Consider the following 24,592-nt stretch of genomic DNA (forward strand, 5'->3'; position numbering starts at 1 on the left):
TTGAACCAGTTGTTCCATGTCTGGTTGTAACCGTTGCTTCTTGACTCAAATACAGGTTTCTCGGGAAACAGGTAAGGTGGTCTGGTACTCCTATCTCTTTAAGAGTTATCCACAGTTTGTTGTGATATACACAGTCAAAGGCTTTAGCATAGTCAGTGAAGTAGATGTTTTATTCTGGAATTTCCTTGCTTTCGCTATGATTCAACAAATGTTGGCAATTTGATCTCTGGTTCCTCTACCTTTTCTAAACCCAGCTTGTACATCTGCAGTTCTCCATTCATATACCACTGAAGTCTAGCTTGAAGGACTTTGAACATAACCTTACTAGCATGTGAAATGAGTGCAATTTTATGGTAGTTTGAACATTCTTGGGCATTGCCCTTCTTTGGGACTGGAATGAAAACTGACCTTTTCTAGTCCTATGGCCACTGCTGAGTTTTCCAGAATGGCTGACCTTGCACTTTAACAGCATCATCTTTTAGGATTTAACAGCATCATCTTTTAGGATTTGAAATAGTTCAGTTCAGTTCAGTCGCTCAGTTGTGTCCAACTCTTTGTGACCCCATGAATTGGAGCATGCCAGGCCTCCCTGTCCATCACCAACTCCCGGAGTTCACTCAGATTCACGTTCATCGAGTCAGTGATGCCATCCAGCCATCTCATCCTCGGTCGTCCCCTTCTCCTCCTGCCCCCAATCCCTCCCAGCATCAGAGTCTTTTCCAATGAGTCAACTCTTCGCACGAAGTGGCCAAAGTACTGTAGTTTCAGCTTTAGCATCATTCCCTCCAAAGAAATCCCAGGGCTGATCTCCTTCAGAATGGACTGGTTGGATCTCCTTGCAGTCCAAGGGACTCTCAAGAGTCTTCTCCAACACCACAGTTCAAACGCATCAATTCTTCAGTGCTTAGCCTTCTTCACAGTCCAAGTCTCACATCCATACATGACCACAGGAAAAACCATAGCCTTGACTAGACGGACCTTAATGAGACCGTAATGTCTCTGCTTTTGAATATGCTATCTAGGTTGCTCATAACTTTTCTTCCAAGGAGTAAGCATCTTTTAATTTCATGGCTACAGTCACCATCTGCAGTGATTTTGGAGCCCCCAAAAAATAAAGTCTGCCATTTTTTCCACTGTTTCCCCATCTATTTCCCATGAAGTGATGGAACCAGATGCCATGATCTTCGTTTTCTGAATGTTGAGCTTTAAGCCAACTTTTTCACTCTCCTCTTTCACTTTCACCAAGAGGCTTTTTAGTTCCTCTTCACTTTCTGCCATAAGGGTGGTGTCATCTGCATATCTGAGGTTATTGATATTTCTCCCGGCAATCTTGATTCCAGCGTGTGCTTCTTCCAGCCCAGCATTTCTCATGATGTACTCTGCATGTAAGTTAAATAAGCAGGGTGACAATATACAGCCTTGACATACTCCTTTTCCTATTTGGAACCAGTCTGTTGTTTCATGTCCAGTTCTAACTGTTGCTTCCTGACCTGCATACAGATTTCTCAAGAGGCAGGTCAGGTGGTCTGCCATTCCCATCTCTTGAAGAATTTTCTACAGTTTCTTGTGATCTGCACAGTCAAAGGCTTTGGCATAGTCAATAAAGCAGAAATAGATGTTTTTCTGGAACTCTCTTGCTTTTTCTATGATCCAGTGGACGTTGGCAATTTGATCTCTGGTTCTTCTGCCTTTTCTAAAACCAGCTTGAACATCAGGAAGTTCATGGTTCACGTATTGCTGAAGCCTGGCTTGGAGAATTTTGAGCATTACTTTACTAGCATGTGAGATGAGTGCAATTGTGTGGTAGTTTGAACATTCTTTGGCATTGCCTTTCTTTGGGATTGGAATGAAAACTGAGCTTTTCTAGTCCTGTGGCCACTGCTGAGTTTTCCAAATTTGCTGGCATATTGAGTGGAGCACCTTAACAGCATCATCTTTCAGGATTTGAAATAGCTCAACTGGAATTTCATCACCTTCTCTAGCTTTGTTCATAGTAATGCTTCCTAAGGCCCACTTGACTTCATATTCCAGGATGTCTGGCTCTAAGTGAGTGACCACACCATCATTGTTATCTGGGTCATAAGACCTTTTTTTGTACAGTTCTTCTGTGTATTCTTGCTACCTCTTCTAAGTCTCTCCTGCTTCTGTTAGGTCCTTACAATTTCTATCCTTTATTCCATTCTGTGCTTATCCTTGCATGAAATGTTCTCTGATATCCCCAGTTTTCTTGAAGAGATCTCTAGTCTTTCCCATTCTGTTGTTTTCCTCTGTTTCTTTGGATTGTTCGTTTAAGATGACTTTGCTATTCTGTGGAACTCTGCATTCAGTTGGGTATATCTTACTCTTTCTCCCTTGTCTTCTCCTTCTCTTCCTTCCTCAGGTATTTGTAAAGCCTCCTCAGACAACCACTTTATACCTTCTTGCCTTTCTTTTTCTTGAGGATGGTTTTGGCTACTGCCACCTGTACAATGTTACAAACCTCCATCCAAATTTCTTCAGGTACTCTGTCTACCAGATCTAATCCCTTGAATCTATCTGTCACCTCCACTGTATAATCATAAGGGAGTTTTGAGTTCTTTGTATATTTTGGATGGTAACCACTATCAGACGTATGGATTGCAGATATCTTCTCCCATTCAAAAGGCTGCCTTTTCATTTTGTCGATAGTTTCCTTTATCATTAATAAGCTTTTAGTTTGATATACTTAGACTTTTTGCTTTTTGCTTGTTTTCCCTTGCCTGATAAGTCATATCCAAAAATACATTGCTCAGACCATGTCAAAGAGCATACTGTCTAGGTTTTCTTCCAGAAGTTTTATGGTTTCAGGTCTTATAGTTAAGTCTTTACTCCATTTTGAGTTTATTTTTGTATATGGTGTGAGAAAGTAACCCATTTTGATTCTTTTGCATGTAGCTGACCAGTTTTCTTAACACCATTTATTGAGGAGACTATCTTTCCCTCCTTGCATATTTTTGCATCTTTTATCATAAATCAGTTGACCACATAAGCATGGGATTATTCCTGGACTGTATGTTATGTTCCATTGATCTATATATGTTTTTATATTAGTAATATACTGTTTTAATGACTGCAGCTTTGTAGTATAGTATGAAATCAGGGAGCGTGATACCTCCAGTTTTGTTCTACTTGTTCAAGAATGCTATGGCTATATAAGGTCCTTTGGGCTTCCATATAAACTTCAGGATTATTTATTCTAGTTATGTGAACATGCCGTTGGATTTTGATAGGGATTGTACCAAATCAGTAGATTTCCTTTGGTTGTACATTCATTTTAATAATATTAAATATTCCAACCCATGAGCATGGCATATCATTTGGTTTTTTGTCTTTAGTTTCTTTCACCAATGGTTTATAGTTTTCAGAGTATAGATATTGACCTCCTTAGTTATATTTATTCCTAGGTATTTTATTCTATTTGATGCATTGCAAATGGAATTGTTTTCTTCATTTCTCTTTCTGATAGTTTGTATGTAGAGAAGAAACAGATTTCTCTGTATTACGTTTGTATCCTGAAACTTTACTGAATTCATTTATTAGTTCTAATAATTTCTTGGCAGAGTCATTCAGTTCAGTTCAGTCACTCAGTCATGTCTGACTCTTTGCAACCCCACGGACTGTAGCATGCCAGTCCATGACCAACTCCCAGAGCTTTTAGGGGAGTCATTAGGGTTACCTATATATAGTATCATGTCACCTACAGTGAGTTTTATTTCTACCTTTCCAGTTTGGATGCATTTTTTTCTTTTTCTTATCTGATTGCTATGGCTAGGACTTCCAATACATGGTTGAATAAAAGTGGAGAGAGTGAGAATTCTTGTCTTATTCCTGATCTTAACGGAAATGCTCACAGCTTTTGACCATTGAGTATGATGCTAGCTATAGGCTGGTTATTTGTGCTTGTTAGTATGTTGAGGTCTATTTCTTCTCTTCTTACTTTGTTGAGTGTTCTTATTATAAATTGATGTCTAATTTGTTAAAAGTTTTTTGTGCATCTGTTGAGATGATCATATTTTTATTCTTCAGTTAATTAATCACATTGGTTTCTGAATATTGAACTATCCTTGCATCCTGGGGATAAATCCTTCTTAATCATGGTGTATGATCCTTTTAATGTATTTATTAAACTGGGTTTGCTAGTATTTTGTTGAGGATTTTTATATCTACTTTCATCAGTGACATTGGTTTTATGTATTTCTTGTTTGTTTGTTTTGTATTTTTGTAGTGTCTTTGCCAGATTTTGGTATTAGGGTGATGTTTTTCTTATAGAATGAGTTCAGAAGCCTTTACTTTGTACTTCTCAAATTTGGGGGATAGTTTGAAAAGGTGAGGTGTTAACTCTTTAAGTGTTTGGTAGAATTTTTACTACTGATTCATTTCATTATGGTAATCTGTGTTTTCCTATTTCTATTTCTTCTTGATTCAGCCTTGGTAGATTGTACGTTTCTAATAATTTATCCAGTTCTTCTAGGTTGTACATTTTATTGACATTAACTATTTGTAGTAGTTGCTTATGATCTTTGTATTTTTGTGGTGTCAGTATAACTTCTTTTTTATTTTCTGATTTTTGGGGTTGTTTAAATTATTTTTCTTGAAGAGTCTGATTTATCAATTTTATTTATTTTTCAAAGAATCAGCTCTGAGTTTCATTGACCTACCCCCCGCCCCCCCCCCCACCTTTTCTTGGTCTCTTTTAAATTTATTTCTGTTGTGATCTTTATTATGTCTTTCCTTCTACTAACTTTCAGTTTTGTTTGGCCTTTTAAAAAAATTTCCTTTAGGTGAAAGATTAGGTTATTTATTCAGAGAAGGCAATGGCAACCCACTCCAGTACTCTTGCCTGGAAAATCCCATGGACGGAAGAGCCTGGTAGGCTGCAGTCCATGGGTCACTAGGAGTCGGACACGACTGAGTGACTTCACTTTCACTTTTCACTTTCATGCGTTGGAGAAGGAAATGGCAACCCACTCCAGTGTTCTTGCCTGAAGAATCCCGGGGACGGGGGAGCCTGGTGGGCTGCTGTCTACGGGGTCGCACAGAGTTGGACACGACTGAAGCGACTTAGCAGCAGCAGCAGCAGGTTATTTATTTAAGATTTTTCTTGTTTCTTGAGGTAGGCTTATATCCAGCTGAACTTGCCTCATAAAACTGCTTTTGCTGCATTCTATAGATTTTGGGTTGTTGTTTCCATTTTACTTGTATCCAGGTATTTATTTTTATATCACCTTTGCTTTTTTCCATGACACATTGGTTGCTTAGTAGCATATTGTTTAGATTTCATGTGTTTGTGATTTTTGAAGGCAGAGGAACCAGAGATCAAATTGTCAACACCTGCTGGATCATGGAAAAAGGAAGAGAGTTCCAGAAAAACATCTATTTCTGCTTTATTGACTATGCCAAAGCCTTTGACTGTGTGGATCACAATAAACTGTGGAAAATTCTGAAAGAGATGGGAATACCAGACCACCTGACCTGCCTCTGAGAAACCTGTATGCAGGTCAGGAAGCAACAGTTAGAACTGGACATGGAACAACAGATTGGTTCCAAATCAGGAAAGGAGTACGTCAAGGCTGTATATTGTCACCCTGCTCATTTAATTTATATGCAGAGTACATCATGAGAAATGCTGGGCTGGAAGAAGCACAAGCTGGAATCAAGATTGCTGGGAGAAATATCAGTAAACTCAGATATGCAGATGACACCACCCTTATGGCAGAAAGTGAAGAGGACCTAAAAAGCCTGTTGATGAAAGTGAAAGAGGAGAGTGAAAAAGTTGGCTTAAAGCTCAACATTCAGAAAACGAAGATCATGGCATCTGGTCCCATCACTTCATGGCAAATAGATGGGGAAACAGTGGAAACAGTGGCAGACTTTATTTTTGGGGGCTCCAAAATCACTGCAGATGGTGACTGCAGCCATGAAATTAAAAGAAACTTACTCTTTGGAAGGAAAGTTATGACCAACCTAGACAGCATATTCAAAAGCAGAGACATTACTTTGCCAACAAAAGTCCGTCTAGTCAAGGCTATGGTTTTTCTAGTGGTCATGTATGGATGTGAGAGTTGGACTGTGAAGAAGGCTGAGTGCCAAAGAATTGATGGTTTTGAACTGTGGTGTTGGAGAAGACTCTTGAGGGTCCCTTGGACTGCAAGGAAATCCAACCAGTCCATTCTAAAGGAGATCAGCCCTGGGTGTTCTTTGGAAGGAATGATGCTAAAGCTGAAACTCCAGTATTTTGGCCACTTCATGCGAAGAGTTGACTCATTGGAAAAGACTCTGATGCTGGGAGGGATTGAAGGCAGGAGGAGAAGGGGACGACAGAGGATGAGATGGCTGGATGGCATCATTGACTCGATGGACGTGAGTCTGAGTGAACTCCGGGAGTTGGTGATGGACAGGGAGGCCTGGCATGCTGCAATTCATGGGGTCACAAAGAGTCGGACACGACTGAGCAACTCAACTGAACTGAACAGTCCATAGGTTGCAAAGAGTTGGACATGACTGAAGCAACTTAACATACACACACGCATAGCATCACAGCCTCAAGTTTGTCAAGCTTCATAGGGTGGCTCAGTGCTCTAAGAGCAAGTGTTCCCAGCAAACAAGGTGGAAACTTCATGGCCTTTATGACCTACCTTCTGGTCACAAAGGATCAGTTCAGTACTAACTGAAGCAGTCAGAAATCCATCTGTATTGAGGGGAGAGGGCATAGATCTCCTACCTCTTTGTGCCAGAAGTGGCAAAGAATTTTGTGTTATAAATTCTATGCTATAAATTCTACCTGCACAGGGTAGAATTTTTTTTTTTAAACCTCCACAGGGCTTCCCTGGTGGCTTAGTGGTAAAGAAACCGATTGCCAATGCAGGAGACATGGGTTCGATCCTTGGTCTGGGAAGATCACACATGCCTTAGAGTGGCTAAGCCTGTGTTCCACAGCTATTTAGCTTGTGCTCTAGAGCCTGGGAGCAGCAACTACTGAGCCCACATGCTGCAACTACTGAAGCCCGTGTGCCCATGAGCCCATGCTCTTCAATGAGAGAAGCCACCACAGTGAGAAGCCATGTAGCCCAACTAGAGCATATAAACCCCAGTTCGCTGCAACTAGAGAAAAGCCACAGCCACGGAGACCCAGCACAGCCAAGAATAATGATATATAAACAAACAAATTATTTAAAACCTGCACAATTTTTCTATAATGTGTTAAATACAGCTTTCTTTGTATTTAACTAACTTGAGGTTTATAGGTGTTATGAACTGAATGTGTGCCCTCAAAACTCAGTGGTGCAATCTAAAAGGCCAGTGTGATGGTATTTGAAAGTGGGGCCTTTGCGAAGTTGTTAAGTTTAAATGAGGTCAGGAGAGTGAGGCCTCCATGATGGAATTAGTGTCCTTATGAAATGAGGAAGCTCCCCCTCTTTCTCTCCCCGCCAGTTGAAGACACAGGGAGAAGGCAGCTGTCTCTAGGCCAGAAGAGGCCCCCACCAGGAACTGAATCTGCCAGAACCTTGATCCTGGACTTCCCAGCCTCCAGAACTGTGAGAAATGTCTGTTGTTGTCAGGGAAAGTGATGATGCCTCTAGGAATATCACTATATGAGTTTCCAAAGTTTGTTCTTAGAACCAGGAAGCAAGAAGGAAAATAGGTCATAGTCACTCACCTTTGGACTGATGACTTTGGAAGGATTGATGCTGAAGCTGAAGCTCCAATACCCTGTCCACCTGATGCAAAGAGCCAACTTACTGGAAAAGACCCTGATGCTAGGAAAGATTGAAGGCAGGAGAAGGGGATGACAGAGGATGAGATGGTTGGATGGCATCACCGACTCGATGGACATGAATTTGAGCATCCTTCAGTAGTTTGTGATGGACAGGGAAGCCTGGCGTGCTGCAGTCCATGGGGTCGCAAAGAGTCAGACACAACTGAGCAACTGAACTGAACTGAATGACTCACCTTTGGAACAGTTTTGACTAAACTATCCCAGAGTCAGATGTTCCCCTTCTTGTTTTATTTTTATTTTTCGGTTGTGCTGAGTCTTTGTTGCTGGGTATGGGCTTTCTATAGTTGGGGTGAGCGAGGGCTACTCTCTGTTTGCAATATGCGGACTTCTCATTGCAGTAGCCGCTCCTGTTCTGGATCAAGAGCTCTAGGTTTACAGGCTTCAGTGGTTGTGGCACATATACTTAGTTGCCCCAGGCATGTGGGATCTTCCTGGACAAGGGATCAAAATGGTGTTCCTTCCATTGAAAGGTGGATTCTTAACCACTGACCACAAATGAAGCCCCTGGTGCTCCCCTTCTTACCGTAACTCCTCCTCCCGGGGAATTCCTCTTTAATCTCCATGAGAAAAGGGTCAGGTCAGTCTGGCTTTCCTTCTATCAACACCTCTGTGTATACTTTAGCCAATGAAAATTCTACTGTTATCAGTAATTGAACCACTGGCAAATACTGAATGGCCATTCTCTCCCAGTGATGGAAGAAGTAACCAGTAGTTCTGTGACTAAAAATGTTAAGTAAAAAATAATCTAGATGAAAACACAAATCTTAAAATTACAGATACTTTTTACTATTTTGTACTATATACCTCTATTGAATCTTCAACAATAGGCATGTGTTACATTAGAAAAATTCATAATGAAACAAAACTCCACAAAGTTACCTAAAATATGTCATTAATAACAATGACATGAATTTAGTGTTGTCCAGGGGACAAACGATTCAGATAAGATTATTAAACACTAGAATCCAACCTTGAATCTCTCTCTCCTGTCAGTAGCAGAGCAGTACATTACAATTTGGGGGAAGGTCCAAGGTGTTTGGTGAAGAAGGTTAGAATTTGCTTCCACGCATCTACCTGGGCCTTAGAATGGGCCCTGGGCTCCCCACCCCACATTACGGGTTTGTCCAATAATTTGTGCAAAGAAGCTGGGCACATGGGGAAATAAGGAGGCTCAATGTAGTGCCCAGTCCCAGGATAAGAGATGATCTGGGGTTTTTCCTTTCCATGGGCCTGTAACCGTTCAGAGGCTATCTGGGCACAAAGCTCACTCCTCCAGTTATGGTCATCCTGACCAACAATGAAGAGGATGGGCCCCTGGGCCTTCTCTATTGGAATCATGCAGGGGTTCTCACATCCCCCTATAATATCATTCCTTACATCCACAATGTCTAGGAGGCCTGAGAAAGCTACCTTCACTCGCCTCAGGTCATGCCCCAGTGGTGGAATGTTGCTGTCCTTGTAGTATATGACTCTGTGTCCACTGAACCCAGATCCATTGATGCAAACTGTGGCTGAGATGTTCTTCAAAAATGAGGCCATGGAGAGACAAATATCAGCCCCTAAAGAAATGCCCAGAAGCCCAATGCGTGGGCCCTTTATCTGGAAGAAAAGAAGAGACAAGAGTCAAGAACATACCCAAGAGAAAAACATTTTTCTAAATGCAACTAGAGATGCTGCTAGCTTTAATTTGTGAACTGGCCACAAGACATTCAACCTCAGTTTACAGAGGCGTTTCTTCCCATATAAAGACTATCTTGCTGGACACATGGCAAACAAATTCAATGGTAAATTTGGGATGATGGCTTAGTTGCTAAGGACTGCAGCCTGCCAGGCTCCTCTGTCCATGGGATTCTCCAAGCAAGAATACTGGAGAGGGTGGCCACTTCCTTCCCCAAGGAATCTCCCCCACCCAGGGGTCAAACCTGGGTCTACCTGCATTGCTGACAGATTGTTTACTTGACTGAGCCACCAGGATGGTTTGCAAACTTCCAGAGAGTCAGACACTAGAGAATGCTGAGTCTTGGAGCCTGGCAAGTTCAGAGCCTTATGTTCTTGGGTATCTAAGCCTGTGAAACCAAATTCTGTTACAAGAAATGAATCATTATCAGACCACTTCTAAATATCTATTGAAAACTGGTTAACTTAATAGAAACAAAGTAGGACTGCAGAGTCCAGTTAAGGAGTTCTTATCTTCTGAAATGGGTGGACAAGTTTCAATCATCTGAGAACATACCCTCCTATCAGAAAAATATTAAAAAGCATTCAAAGCAAAAACATTAGAAACTCCACTTTCTCTCAAAAGAAATTTTCATATCACTACCTAATTCCTTGAAATAAAATTTCACATGACTTTTACAATGAATTCTGCATTATTAACCCAACTGACAAAGAAAGGGGATGGTGCTTTAGGTGCTTTAGGCACTAAAACCAAGGAAGTCTCCGAAGGAAATCTCTGTGAAAGAAGCGCAGAGCAGCACCAGTGCACCCAGCGCAGGTGAGTGCAAAGGGACAGCTCTCTGGGGTTGGTCCTGAAGAGAATGATGAAGGACATCAGGAGAACCTGGGTGTGTTGAAGCATGTAGCACAGGGCTTCTTCAAAATACTCCAAGTGTATCACATCAAATTTCTTGGGAAGATCATCAAAGTCATAATAAGCTAGAGCCAATGTGGCAAAGCCGTGGCCAGCCAAAAGACTGGCCCGATATTCCAATAGGCCTCCTCCAATACCGAAGATGTCAATGATCCCTGGGAAAGGTCCAGATCCTAGAGACAGTAATATTACAAAGGGAAAATATTATATAATTTAATGACTTTGCTTTCCATGCTCAACATCACTAATTATTAGAGAAATGCACATCAAAACTACAATGAGATACTCACCTCACACGAGTCAGAATGACCATCATTAGAAAGTCTACAGATAAGTGCTGGAGACGGTACGGACAAAAGGGAACCCTCCTACACTGTTGGTGGGAATATAAGTTGGTGTAGCCACTATGGAAAATAGTATGCTGCTGCTGCTGCTGCTGCTAAGTTGCTTCAGTCATGTCCGACTCTGTGCAACCCCAGAGATGGCAGCCCACCAGGCTCCCCTGTCCCTGGGATTCTCCAGGCAAGAACACTGGAGTGGGTTGCCATTTCCTTCTCCAATGCATGAAAGTGAAAAGTGAAAGTGAAGTCGCTCAGTCGTGTCCGACTCCTAGCAACCCCATGTGTGGAGGAGCTGGAAGGCTTTGAGCAAATACTGAAAATGTATTTGCTCCATTCATGGCGAAGGTTGGAAGCTGGAACGAGCATAATAAAGGGTTATGAGCTTTCACCGGGTGCCTGAGGCTGGGAACGGATAACGAAGGGTTATACGCCAGGCCTTGAGGCGTGCGAAGGCTTCCTTCTGACCACCTGTTTCTGAGAGCAAGGACTGTTGTTTCATGATAAGTCTCCCTTTAGAGTTTCGCCAAAGCTATGTTATGGCTTGGGTGGTGGGAACTGTATTTTATGCTTAAATGCTTTGATGTTTATCTGAAATGGCTACGTGCAAGTCTGTCTTATGCTCTATTCCCTGAAAATTATAAAACTACACAATTAGATAATAAACTTTGTCAGTCCACTAGAGGCTGTCCCTGCATGTCCTTTTCAGAGTGCGGTTCTCCGAGCCTTACACCCATGGACTGCAGCCTACCAGGCTCCTCCGTCCATGGGATTTGCCAGGCAAGAGTACTGGAGTGGGGTGCCATCGCCTTCTCCGATGGAAAATAGTAGGGAGGTTCTCAAAAAACTAAAAATAGAGTTGCCATATGATCCAACAATCCCACTCCTGGGCATATACGAGGAAAAAACTATAAATCAAAAAGATATATGAATTCCTATGTTTATAGCAGCACTGTTCACAACAACCAAGACAAGGAAACAAGCTACATGTTCACTGACAGATGAATGGATACAGATGTGGTACATATATGCAATGGAATACTACTCAGCCTAAAAAAGAATGAACCAACATTTACAGCAACACGGATGGACGCAGAGATTATCATAGTCAGTTAACTAAGTCAGGAAGAGAAAGACAAGCACCATGTGATACACTTATATGTAGAATCTAAACTATGACACAAATGAACTTATCAACAAAACAGAAACATACTCACAGATGCAGAGAACAGACTTGTGGTTGCCAAGAGGGAGGGTGTGTTGCAAAGGGATGGAGTGGAAGTTTGGGGTTAGCAGATGCAAACTAGTATATAGAGAATGTATAAATAACAAGGTCTTGCCATATAGCACAGGGAACTATATTCAATACCCTGTGATAAACTATAATGGAAAATAATATATATGTATAATTGAATCACTTTGCAGTACAGCAGAAATGAATACTTTGTAAATCAACTACACTTCAATTTTTTAAAAAGAGCCTGCTTTCCTTTTAAAGATCTTTCTAAACTATTAGTCAGTTTCTGTGAATCAAAGGAAAGATAATAGTTCCCTGAGTCATTATTGAAAAGGGATACAAGTTCCTTTTAGGGAAGGGAGTCCAAGTAAAATATATAAGGTAACTCAGCAGATGGTGACTGCAGCCATGAAATTAAAAGACGCTTACTCCTTGGAAGAAAAGTTATGACCAATCTAGATAGTATATTCAAAAGCAGAGACATTACTTTGCTGACTAAGGTCCTTCTAGTCAAGACTATGGTTTTTCCTGTGGTCATGTATGGATGTGAGAGTTGGACTGTGAAGAAGCCTGAAGAATTGATGCTTTTGAACTGTGGTGTTGGAGAAGACTCTTGAGAGTCCCTTGGACTGCAAGGAGGTCCAAGAAGTCCATTCTGAAGGAGATCAGCCCTGGGATTTCTTTGGAGGGAATGATGCTAAAGCTGAAACTCCAGTACTTTGGCCACCTCATGCGAAGAGTTGACTCACTGGAAAAGATTCTGATGCTGGGAGGGATTGGGGGCGGGAGGAGAAGGGGACAACCGAGGATGAGATGGCTGGATGGCGTCACTGACTCGATGGGCGTGAGTCTGAGTGAACTCCGGGAGTTGGTGATGGACAGGGAGGCCTGGCGTGCTGCAATTCATGGGGTCGCAAAGAGTTGGACATGACTGAGAGACTGCACTGAACTGAACTGATCGATGCGTTTACCCTCCATATTATTTTACAACAAATTATCTCAAAGGTTCTAAGAATCTGTAGTTGTAGGCAAGAATAACCAAGTTAATAATCTTGCAAGAAAACTTTTGTATTGTGTTGCATCAACGCGACTTTGTGTGTGTGTGTACTTATGTTTCAAATGTCACTTGACCAGAGGAAAGAAAAAGAGATACCCAGTTAGGCTTTAGGTGAGGAAGGCCGTGAAGTCTAAAGAGTGATCTGTGGTAGAGAGGAGCATGAAACAGTGGGTAAGGGGCCCAGTGTACCAGGACACTCAAGAAGAGAGGAGGCACTAGCTTCCTCAGCTGTCATCATATTGTGTAAGACCATTATACCGTGTCAGAGCTGAAGGTCATAGAAATCTGTAGTTATTCATCGCAAAGTGAACCTACAGACCCCATCCAGGCCTTTTTTTTTCTTTCTTTTAATCTGCATAATAACAGTATCCACCTCTTTGGGATACAGAGGTTAAATGAGATAATGCAAGCAAACCGCATAGCAGAGTGCAGAACAAATCAAAAGCCTCCATTGTGAATGTGAGGTCACGGATTTAGTCAACATCCTCTTCTCTGACCCTGATCCCAAGCCACCCTTCCTGGGAAGCCGTATCACAAACCAAGACGACCTACAGCACACGCTCGCCAGGCCCCAGCTCACCTGGCGGCAGGAAGAGCGTGCCGCGCACCCGGCCCGCGCGCACCGGCTCGCGCCGCACCCCGGGCGCCAGGAAGTCGCGCTCGTGCACCGTCCGGCCTAGAAGCCGCTGGGCCTCGGGTTCGTGACCGTCGAGCACCTCCAGCTCCACGGCGAAGGGCGTCTGCACATCCCGCTTCAGAAATCGCCAAAAAGGCTTCTCGGGCTCCAGAGCCCAGAAGAGCCCCATGGGCTCGAGCCCCGCGAAGCTGCCGCCCAGCGCGGGCGCGCGCTCCAGGTCCAGCAGGCCGGCGGCGTCGGCGCAGTAGCGCGCGTGGGCCCTGAAGAGCGCGCCCTTCTCGTCGCGCAGGGACGCGCGCAGCGTGACCGGCTGCCCCGGCGCCAGGCCGCGCACGGCGATGCGCACGGGCTCGTCCCAGCGGCAGCGGCCGGCCGGCTCCAGCCTCACGGTCACTGTCATCCCAGACGCACAGTCGCAGCCTATACCCTGAATCTGAAAGCTCAGGTCGCTTCCGGTGTCCCACCCCAGGCCGGGTGTGCACGCCCAGTGGACCGACGAGGTCAGGCGTCGCCTGGCGCCGGGGAGCGGTCAAAGGCTGAGGCGCCTCCGGAGGCGACCTGGCGCTTCCGGTCCATGTACCTCCTCTAGCCGGCAACTTGCCTGACTAAAAGTCGCTTTTTGCTTGACTAAAAGTCGTTTTCCTGGCGGGACGCACAGGGATGTCCTGCTGTCCATGGGGTGCCAAACCCGCCTGCGGACGCCTCTTTTCAGCCTCAAACCTCGTTGGGGGTAATTGACTCATGGTGAAACCAGAGCTGAGTGACTTTAGACAATTCCAAGACTTGTAGCCCCTCCATAGAAAAGGACAACTTAAAACTTTTAATGAACTATAACGTACATACCGAAAACGTGCATAAATCTTAAGCGTACAGTTCAATGAATTCCAAAACCCGAACGTACTTAGTTGGGTATCCAAGCACAGGGATTCAGAAACATCACTACCAGCACTCCAGAAGCCACCCTCCTTTCTACTCCAGTCGCTTTCCCATCCCCAAGGTACTCTGAGTCCAATAAAACGGGTTGGTTTTTCCCAACTCTATTTTATGGTGATGAATCCTTCAGTCTTCCTTCTTTAGTGTCTGATTTTATTCTCATATTATGTATTTGAGATTCATCAATACTGTTGGGAGCAGTTGTAGATTTTCCGTGATCACTGACAAATAGTATTGCATTTTGTAATCATTACAGTATTTGTCAAATTTGACTGACTATAGGCATTTGATAATACCCAACTAGGGATTGTTAGATATAGTGCTTCATTTTGGTGACGTGAATATGAAAGATTGAAATTGCTGTATCATAGAGAATGAGAACATTCAGTCTTCGTAGACACTAAACGTCAACGTTTTGAAGGTGACCCTGGAAGCAATACAGATATAATGTCCAAGGATGTATTTTATATTTACTACAATTTATATGTAGTATAGTTATGACCGTGTGCTGTGTGTGTGTGCTAAGTTGCTTCAGTCATGTCTGATTCCTTCTGACTGCACAGACTGTCCTTGGGATTCTCCAGGCAAGAATCTTGGAGTAGGTTGCCCTTTCCTTCTCCAGGGTACTCCATTGCTAAAGAGTAATGGCTACTCTTGTTAAATTTATCCATCTTGTTAAATTGTGTGTTTCACATTCACAATTTAACAAGTCCGTAAAACACTGGGAGTATTTTTCACATATTCGAGAGGAGGAACCTGAGGCTTAGAGAATGTTAAGCTACTGAGGATTAACCTCTGTCAGAGCCTTGACAGACTCCAAATGTGGAACTCAACAGTAAGCAGCAGCATTGGGGTGAAATATATTAGAATTCTAGCCCTGACTTCATCACTGACTAGTTCTGTAGTCTCAAGTAAGGTTATATCTTTGGGGGTTTAAGAGTTCTTGTGTTTAACATGATGAAAGTCTCCTATATGGGGATCAAAGATGACAGTATATGTGAAAGGCTTTGAAGAATACTAGGAAGCAAAATAGAGGAGAAGGCAATGGCATCCCACTCCAGTACTCTTGCCTGGAAAATCCCATGGACGGAGGAGCCTGGTGGGGTACCGTCCATGGGGTCGATAAGAGTCAGACACGACTGAGTGACTTCACTTTCACTTTTCACTTTTATGCATTGGAGAAGGAAATGGCAACCCACTCCAATGTTCTTGCCTGGAGAATCCCAGGGACGGGGGAGCCTGGTGGGCTGCTATCTATGGGGTCGCAGAGTCGGACACGACTGAAGCAACTCAGCAGCAGCAGCAGGAAGCAAAATGTCATGTTTAACATCATAGTACCCAGGGACTGAGCACATTTGTGTTTTGTTTCTCACGCTCAGTCACTCAGTCATGTCGGACTCTTTGTGACCCCATGAACTGTAGCCTGCCAGGTTCTTCTGTCGTTCGAATATTCCAGGCAAGAATACTGGAGTGGGTTGCCATTTCCTTCTCCAACTGTTTCTCATGGTCTCTGGATAATTGTCATAGGTTTGCACAGTGCTTCTAAATTGCTCTGTAAGGAAAAATCAATTCTTTTTGAAGGAAAAAAATATGTACTTTGAAAAACAGAGGTAAGCAATGTTGAAAAGTTTACAATGGGAAATGATAGTTTACTCTCCCACCAGCTGCCACTTTCCCCCAAATCTGAGTGTTTCCAACTAGGTTTTATTTCCAGATGTTGAAGAAAGTATGTAAGTGGGCATGTGAACCTGCTATTCCTTTTTAAAATATTTATTTCTTTATTTTTGGCTGTGCTGAGTCTTTACTGGTGCTTGCTGGCTTTCTCTAGTTGCGGCAAGCAGGGGCTACTCTCTGGTTGCAGTATGCAGGCTTCTCCTTGAGGTGGCTTCTCTTATTGTGGAACCCGGGCTGTAGATCCACGTGCTTGAGTAGTTGTTGCGCACAGGCTTAGATCCCCACCAAGGATCACACCTGTGTCCCCTGCATTGGAAAGTGAATTCTTAACCACTGGACCACCAGGGAAGTCCCTTGCCTTCTTCTGGATTTAGTAAGTTTTTCCTTTTTTTCTTGTGTTCTCTTCATTTGTGAATTAAATATTGTTTATTTTAATAGTTACTCTTGAATTTTTGAAAAGAATCGTTACTCTTGAAATGTTAATAGCGTGGACAGTTTCTTTACCTTTCTCTCAATATGAAAGAGACCTTAGAATACAGTTTTACCTCACTATCCGATTTGTTTTAGGACCCCAGACAATACCAAAATCTACACATACTTAAGTTCCTTATATAAAATGGAGTAGTGTCTGCATATCACCTATGAAAACCCTCTCATATAGTTTAAATTATCTCTATTTACTTATAATACCTAGTATTATGTGAAAGAAAGTGTTAGTTGCTCAGTAGTGTCCAACTCTTTGTGACCCCATGTGGAGAACTATTGACCTTGAACACTTCAGGGGCCGGGGCACTGACTCTGCATGCAGTTAAAATCCAAGTATAACTATAGTTATCCCTCTGTACCTGTGTTCGCTTCCATGTATTCAAGCAACAGCAGCTGGTGAAGTACTGTAGTACATATTTATTTTTTAAGTTCAAAAAAAGCAAAAAAAGAAAGAAAAAAGTTCACTTGTAGGTGGACCTGTGCAATTCACACCTGTGTTCCTCAAGGGTCAAATGTGTTTTCCATATTATTTCATCATAACCTCTTAGTTTTTAATTTCTGGGACTCCTTTTAAATCTAAGTTGTTTGGAAACAACTTTTGTATAAATTGAAAATTTTAACTTTTTCCCCAGATAGGCCTTCCTGGTGGTGCCAGTGGTTAACAACCTACCTGCCAATGCAGGAGACATAAGACGCGGGTTCGATCTCTGGGTCAGTAAGATCCTCAACAGGAGGGCATGGCAACGCATCCAAGTATTCATGCCTGGAGAATCCCATGAACAGAGGAGCCAGGCAGGTTATGGTCCATAGTGTCACAAAGAGTCAGACATGACTGAAGCAACTTAGCATGCAATTTCTGCACAGTACTAAGTATAAGGGTGGGAAAAAAATGCAAATCAGCAGCCCTGTTTTTCACCACTGCCCTATAAAAAAGTCCCATGTTCCTCAAGCAGCCTCTTTTATCTCTACTTTCACTTATTTTTATGGTTACCTTCATTGTATTAAATATTATGCATGTTTCTCTATTTCATAATATTTGCATTTTGTAGTTATTTACTGACTCATGAACATTCAACTTACTCTTTCTTCTTCCTCCAGGTGTTTGAGAGATGTAGTATTATTTTTTGTTATTCTGTTGGTTAATTTTGTAATTTTAAATAACATATATGTGTTTATTTCTTGCCCCATCAAATTTCAACTAAATGTATGACTTTGAAAGATAGAGATATTATCAACCCTATGTTTTCCAATGTGTTTAAATTCCATTTTTACTCTCTCTGGTAAACCTCTTATTAATTTCTATTTTTCTCCAACTGTATTTAAAAAATATAGTCTGCATCATTTCTACTGTGAATTAAAAATATTGCCTGCCATATCAGTAAACAAAGGATGTTCCAGGCATCAGGCCAGTATAGCCACCCCTAACAGTGACACTGAGGGAACTCAGAATGGAGACAGACAGGCTTCCCCTGAGGTACAGCCTGGGGGGGCTCAGAATGGGAAAAAAACAGGATACTGGCCCTAGGTAGCTAAGGTATATATCAAAGGAATTATTTCAATACGCCCAGACTCATGTATCTTCCTAAACATAAAAGAGTACTTAATTTATTAACTTGAGATACCTAGTTTTCTTTAACAGTAGTCTCTTGATGTTCCCAACTGCCCGGTCATTGTTGCAAAAACCCTACATAACCTAAAAGAAAGAAAGTGAAAATGTTAGTCGATCAGTCATGTCCAGCTCTTTGTGACCCCCATGGACTGTAGCCCGCCAGGCTCCACTGTCCATGGAATTCTCCAGGCAAGAATACTAGAATGGGTTGCCATTCCCTTCTCCAGGGGATCTTCCCAATCCAGGAATTAAACCCACGTCTCCTTCACTGCAGGCAGATTCTTTACCAACTGAGCCACTAGGGAAACCCTATATAACCTTGCTCTTCCCTTGCCACTTTGGAACAGTCTCAGAGTTGAGAGGCTGTGTCCCAGGCTGAAGTCCTCAGTTTTGTCCACCAAATAAAACATAATTCTCAACTTTCGGGTTTGGGTTTTTCACTCAATACTACTCTTGGTACTTTATTACTTCTTAATGTTCTGAACATGGTCAACTTTTATAAATATTTAAGAGTATTTGAAAAGAAGATGGAAACAGTGGAAACAGTGGCAGACTTTTTTGGGGGGTGGGGCTCCAAAATCACTGCCGATGGTGACTGCAGCCATGAAATTAAAAGACACTTACTCCTTGGAAGGAAAGTTATGACCAACCTCGATAGCATATTCAAAAGCAGAGACATTACTTTCCCAACAAAGGTCCACCTAGTCAAGGCTATGGTTTTTCCAGTAGTCATGTATGGATGTGAGAGTTGGACTATAAAGAAAGCTGAGCACAGAAGAATTGATGCTTTTGAACTGTGGTGTTGGAGAAGAGTCTTGAGAGTCACTTGGACTGCAAGGAGATCCAACCAATCCATCCTAAAGGAGATCAGTCCTGGGTGTTCATTGGAAGGACTGATGTTGAAGCTGAAATTCTAATACTTTGGCCACTTGATGTGAAGAGCCGACCATTTGAAAAGACCCTCATTCTGGGAAAGATTGAGGGCAGGAGAAGAAGAGGACAACAGAGGATGAGATGGTTGGATGGCATCACCGACTCAATGGACATGAGTTTAAGCAAACTCTAGGAGTTGGCAATGGACAGGGAGGTCTGGTGTGCTACAGTCCATGGGGTCGCAAAGAGTTGGACATAACTGAATGACTGAACTAAACTGAAAAGCAGATGTACTATCTGTCTATTGGAAACAAAACTTCCTACTCTCTATGACTCTATATAATCAAGTTAATTATTTATATAGTTCATATCTTCTATATCTTCACTTATTGTTTATCTTACTTCTGTCAGTTTCTGAGTAGTTAAAATACATACATCATTGTAGGAAATCTCTAAGTTATTTCTTCAGTTCAGTTCAGTCACTCAGTCATGTCTGACTCTTTGCGACCCCATGGACTGCAGCACTCCAGACCTCCCTGTCCATCACCAATTCCCACAGCTTGCCCATACTCAAGTCCATTGAGTCGGTGATGCCATCCAACCATCTCATCCTCTGTTGTCCCCTTCTCCTCCTGAGAGGGTAACAGGTAGGAAGGCCAGGGGTCTCCAAATGGAGGAAATAGGCTGCAAGTGTCAGAATTTTTTCTCTGTCTTAAGCAGCAGAAGGAAACAAACTAGTGTTGTATTTTTCCCCCTTCTCTATACAAATTTAAAAATGAGGTTTCTCTTAAAATTCTTTGTTGCCCAAAAAAAAATAAAAAAAAAAAAAGCTTTGTTGCCGTAATGACACCTGGTTCCACCTGAACTTAACTTTTCTCAAACCTTGAGCTAACCAATGCATTTTTCTTATGGAAATGTTTGTCTTGAGCTATGTTAATGTACTTTGCATTTACTCTAGACTCTACCTTCAAGTCGGTTCCACCTAAAGACTCAGATTTAGGCTCAGAACCGACTTGACAAACCAGTATATTGTACTCATACATTGTTTTCCTAATCTATGTTAATGAAACTAAATATTTGAATGGTAATCTGCCTTTCTTCAAGATTCATGTCAATCGTTTTAGGGCCCGGGATGACTCACCTGGTGCCATTCTCTGAGTTTTGATTTCTTTAATTAGCAGACTGCTAGTAGTTATATAACATCCAGCTAAATTCTTCAAGAGATGGGAATACCAGACCACCTGACCTGCGTCTTGAGAAACCTATATGCAGGTCAGGAAGCAATAGTTAGAACTGGACATGGAACAACAGACTGGTTCCAAATAGGAAAAGGAGTATGTCAAGGCTGTATATTGTCACCCTGCTTATTTAACTTATATGCAGAGTATATCATGAGAAACGCTGGGCTGGAAGAAGCACAAGCTGGAATCAAGATTGCTGGGAGAAATATCAAGAACCTCAGATATGCAGATGACACCACCCTTATGGCAGAAAGTGAAGAGGAACTAAAAAGCCTCTTGATGAAAGTGAAAGAGGAGAGTGACAAAGTTGGTTTAAAGCTCAACATTCAGAAAACGAAGATCATGGCATCTGGTCCCATTACTTCATGGCAAATAGATGGGGAAACAGTGGAAACAGTGTCAGACTTTATTTTTCTGGGCTCCAAAACCACTGCAGATGGTGACTGCAGCCATGAAATTAAAAGATGCTTACTCCTTGGAAGGAAAGCTATGACCAACCTAGATAGCATATTAAAAAGCAGAGACATTACTTTGCCAACAATGATCTGTCTAGTCAAGGCTATGGTTTTTCCAGTGGTCATGTATGGATGTGAGAGTTGGACTGTGAAGAAAGCTGAGTGCTGAAGAATTGATGGTTTTGAACTGTGGTGTTGGAGAAGACTCTTGAGAGTCCCTTGGACTGCAAGGAGATCCAACAAGTCCATTCTAAAGGAGATCAGCCCTGAGGGTTCTTTGGAAGGACTGATGCTGAAGCTGAAACTCCAGTACTTTGGCCACCTCATGTGAAGAACTGACTCATTGGAAAAGACTCTGATGCTGGGAGTGACTAGGGGCAGGAGGAAAAGGGGACGACAGAGGATGAGATGGCTGGATGGCATCACCGACTCAATGGACGTGGACTTGAGTGAACTCCGGGAGTTGGTGATGGACAGGGAGGCCTGGCATGCTGCAATTCATGGCGTTGCAAAGAGTCGGACACGACTGAGCAACTGAACTAAACTGAAAGACTAGCAGGGGGGTACTCTTTCTGCCCCCTTCTAATGTCCACGTCAGAACCTTTCTCTATCTCTTTTATACTTTAATAAAACTTTATTACACAAAAGATCAAGCCTCATCCCTGGTCCTGGATTGAATTCTTCTCCTCTGGAGGCCAAGAATCCCTGCGTCTTTTGTGGTTCAGCAACAACCTTTCTCTTACCTTGGACAAGGGGTATCTCCTCACCGCTGGCCCTCCTGACCTTGAACATGGAGTAGCTCCTCTCAGCCCTCCTATGCCTGCACACCTACCGCTCCTTGGACATGAGGTTGCTCCTCTCGGCCGCCGCCCCTGACCTCGGACGTGCGGTAGCTCCTCTAGGCTGCCACCCCTGACCTTAGGCAAGGGGTAGCTCCTCTCGGTCATGCTTCTGCGTGGTCCATTGCAGCCAGTGTGCTTCTGCCTGATCCAAGTAAGACGGTAGGTGTTGCGAGAGTGCATCAGAGGGCAGACACACTGAAACCATAATCACAGAAAACTAGGCAATCTAATTACATGGACCACAGCCTTGTCTAACTCAATGAAACTAAGCTATGCCCATGGGGCCACCCAAGACAGGCAGGTCATGGTGGAGAGGTCTGACAGAATGTGGTCCACTGGAGAAGGGAATGGCAAACCACTTCAGTATTCTTGCCTTGAGAACCCCATGAACAGCATGAAAAGGCAAAACAATAGGATACTGAAAGAGGAACTCCCCAGATCGGTAGGTGCCCAATATGCTACTGGAGATCAGTGGAGAAATAACTCCAGAAAGAATGAAGGGATGGAGCCAAAGCAAAAACAATACCCAGTTGTGGATGTGACTGGTGATAGAAGCAAGGTCCGATGCTGTAAAGAGCAATATTGCATAGGAACCTGGAATGTTAGGTCCATGAATCAAGTCACATTGAAAGTGGTCAAACAGGAGATAGCAAGAGTGAACATCAACCTTCTAGGAATCAGTAAACTAAAATGGACTGGAACGGGTGAATTAAACTCAGGATGACCATTGTATCTACTACTGTGGGCAGGAATCGCTTAGAAGAAATGGAGTAGCCATCATGGTCAACAAAAGAGTCCAAAATGCAGTACTTGGATGCAATCTCAAAAACGACAGAATGATCTCTGTTCACTTTCAAGGCAAACCATTCAATATCACGGTAATCCCAGTCTATGCCCCAACCAGTAATGCTGAAGAAGCTGAAGTTGAACGGTTCTATGAAGACCTACAAGACCTTTTAGAACTAACACCCAAAAAAGATGTCTTTTTCATTAGGGGACATGTCCTTTTCATTCCAGTCCCATAGGGGCCTGGAATGCAAAAGTAGAAAGTTTGGCCTTGGAATACAGAATGAAGCAGGGCAAAGGCTAATAGAGTTCTGCCAAGAGAATGCACTGGTCATAGCAAACACCCTCTTCCAACAACACAAGAGAAGACTCTACATATGGATATCACCAGATGGTCAACACTGAAATCAGATTGATTATATTCTTTGCAGCCTAAGATGGAGAAGCTCTATACAGTCAGCAAAAACAAGACCGGGAGCTGACTGTGGCTCAGATCATGAACTCCTTATTGCCAAATTCAGACTGAAATTAAAGAAAGTAGGGAAAACTACTAGACCATTCAGGGTATGACCTAAATCAAATCCCTTATGATTATACACTGGAAGTGAGAAATAGATTTAAGGGACTAGATCTGATAGAGTGCCTGATGAACTATGGAATGAGGTTCATGACATTGTACAGGAGACAGGGATCAAGACCATCCCCATGGAAAAGAAATGCAAAAAAGCAAAATGGCTGTCTGGAGAGGCCTTACAAATAGCTATGAAAAGAAGAGAAGTGAAAAGCAAAGGAGAAAAGGAAACATATAAGCATCTAAATGCAGAGTTCCAAAGAATAGCAAGAAGAGATAAGAAAGCCTTCAGCAATCAATGCAAAGAAATAGAGGAAAACAACAGAATGGGAAAGACTAGAGATCTCTTCAAGAAAATTAGAGATACCAAGGGAACATTTCATGAAAAGATGGGCTCGATAAAGGACAGAAATGGTATGGACCTAACAGAAGCAGAAAATATTAAGAAGAGGTGGCAAGAATACACAGAAGAACTGTACAAAAAAATTCTTCACAACCTGGATAATCACGATGGTGTGATCACTCACCTAGAGCCAGATATCCTGGAATGGGAAGTCAAGTGGGCCTTAGAAAGCATCACTACGAACAAGGCGAGTGGAGGTGATGGAATTCCAGTGGAGCTATTTCAAATCCTGAAAGATGATGCTGTGAAAGTGCTGCACTCAATATGCCAGCAAATTTGGGAAACTCAACAGTGGCCACAGGACTGGAAAAGGTCAGTTTTCATTCCAATCCCAAAGAAAGGCAATGCCAAAGAATGCTCAAACTACTGCACAATTGCACTCATCTCACAGCTCAAAATTCTCCAAGGAAGGCTTCAGCAATATGTGAACTGTAAAATTCCAGATGTTCAAGGTGGTTTTAGAAAAGGCAGAGGAACTAGAGATCGAATTGCCAACATCTGCTGGATCATGGAAAAAGCAAGAGTTCCAGAAAAACATCTATTTCTGCTTTATTGACTATGCCAAAGCTTTTGACTGTGTGGATCACAATAAACTATGGAAAATTCTTCAAGAGATGGGAATACCAGACCACCTGACCCGCCTCTTGAGAAACCTGTATGCAGGTCAGGAAGCAACAGTTAGAACTGGACATGGAACAACAGACTGGTTCCAAATAGGAAAAGGAGTATGTCAGGCTGTATATTGTCACCCTGCTTATTTAATGTATATGCAGAGTACATCATGAGAAATGCTGGGCTGGAAGAAGCACAAGCTGGAATCAAGATTGCTGGGAGAAATATCAAGAACCTCAGATATGCAGATGACACCACTCTTATGGAAGAAAGTGAAGAGGAACTAAAAAGCCTCTTGATGAAAGTGAAAGAGGAAAAAAAATAAAAGTGAAAGAGAAGAGTGACAAAGTTGGTTTAAAGCTCAACATTCAGAAAACGAAGATCATGGCATCTGGTCCCATTACTTCATGGCAATTAGATGGGGAAACAGTGGAAACAGTGTCAGACTTTATT

General features: G+C 42.5%; 1 protein-coding gene across 1 annotated transcript; it reads right to left on the reverse strand.

Annotated features, from left to right (window-relative positions):
• Positions 1-8,789: 8,789 nt before the first annotated feature.
• Positions 8,790-14,054, reverse strand: LOC138072910 (peroxisomal succinyl-coenzyme A thioesterase-like). Its single transcript, XM_068964231.1, has 3 exons — positions 13,598-14,054; positions 10,356-10,558; positions 8,790-9,394 (listed from the first exon to the last, which is right to left on the reverse strand). Exons 1-3 carry the CDS (start codon positions 14,052-14,054, stop codon positions 8,804-8,806), a joined length of 1,251 nt encoding a protein of 416 aa, XP_068820332.1. The 3' UTR covers positions 8,790-8,803.
• Between the last annotated feature and the right edge of the window lie 10,538 nt (positions 14,055-24,592).

This window comes from Capricornis sumatraensis, chromosome 2 (assembly GCF_032405125.1).
Source record: "Capricornis sumatraensis isolate serow.1 chromosome 2, serow.2, whole genome shotgun sequence".
NCBI classification, from domain to species: Eukaryota; Metazoa; Chordata; class Mammalia; order Artiodactyla; family Bovidae; genus Capricornis; species Capricornis sumatraensis.

Excerpts from the sequence above, each read along its gene's own strand:
- LOC138072910 (XM_068964231.1), bottom strand. The coding sequence starts at position 14,054 with ATGACAGTGACCGTGAGGCTGGAGCCGGCCGGCCGCTGCCGCTGGGAC. Across the intron at positions 10,559-13,597 it reads CACGCTCTTCCTGCCGCCAG|GATCTGGACCTTTCCCAGGG; the intron begins GTGAGCTGGGGC and ends TACTGTCTCTAG. Across the intron at positions 9,395-10,355 it reads ACATGCTTCAACACACCCAG|ATAAAGGGCCCACGCATTGG; the intron begins GTTCTCCTGATG and ends CTTTTCTTCCAG.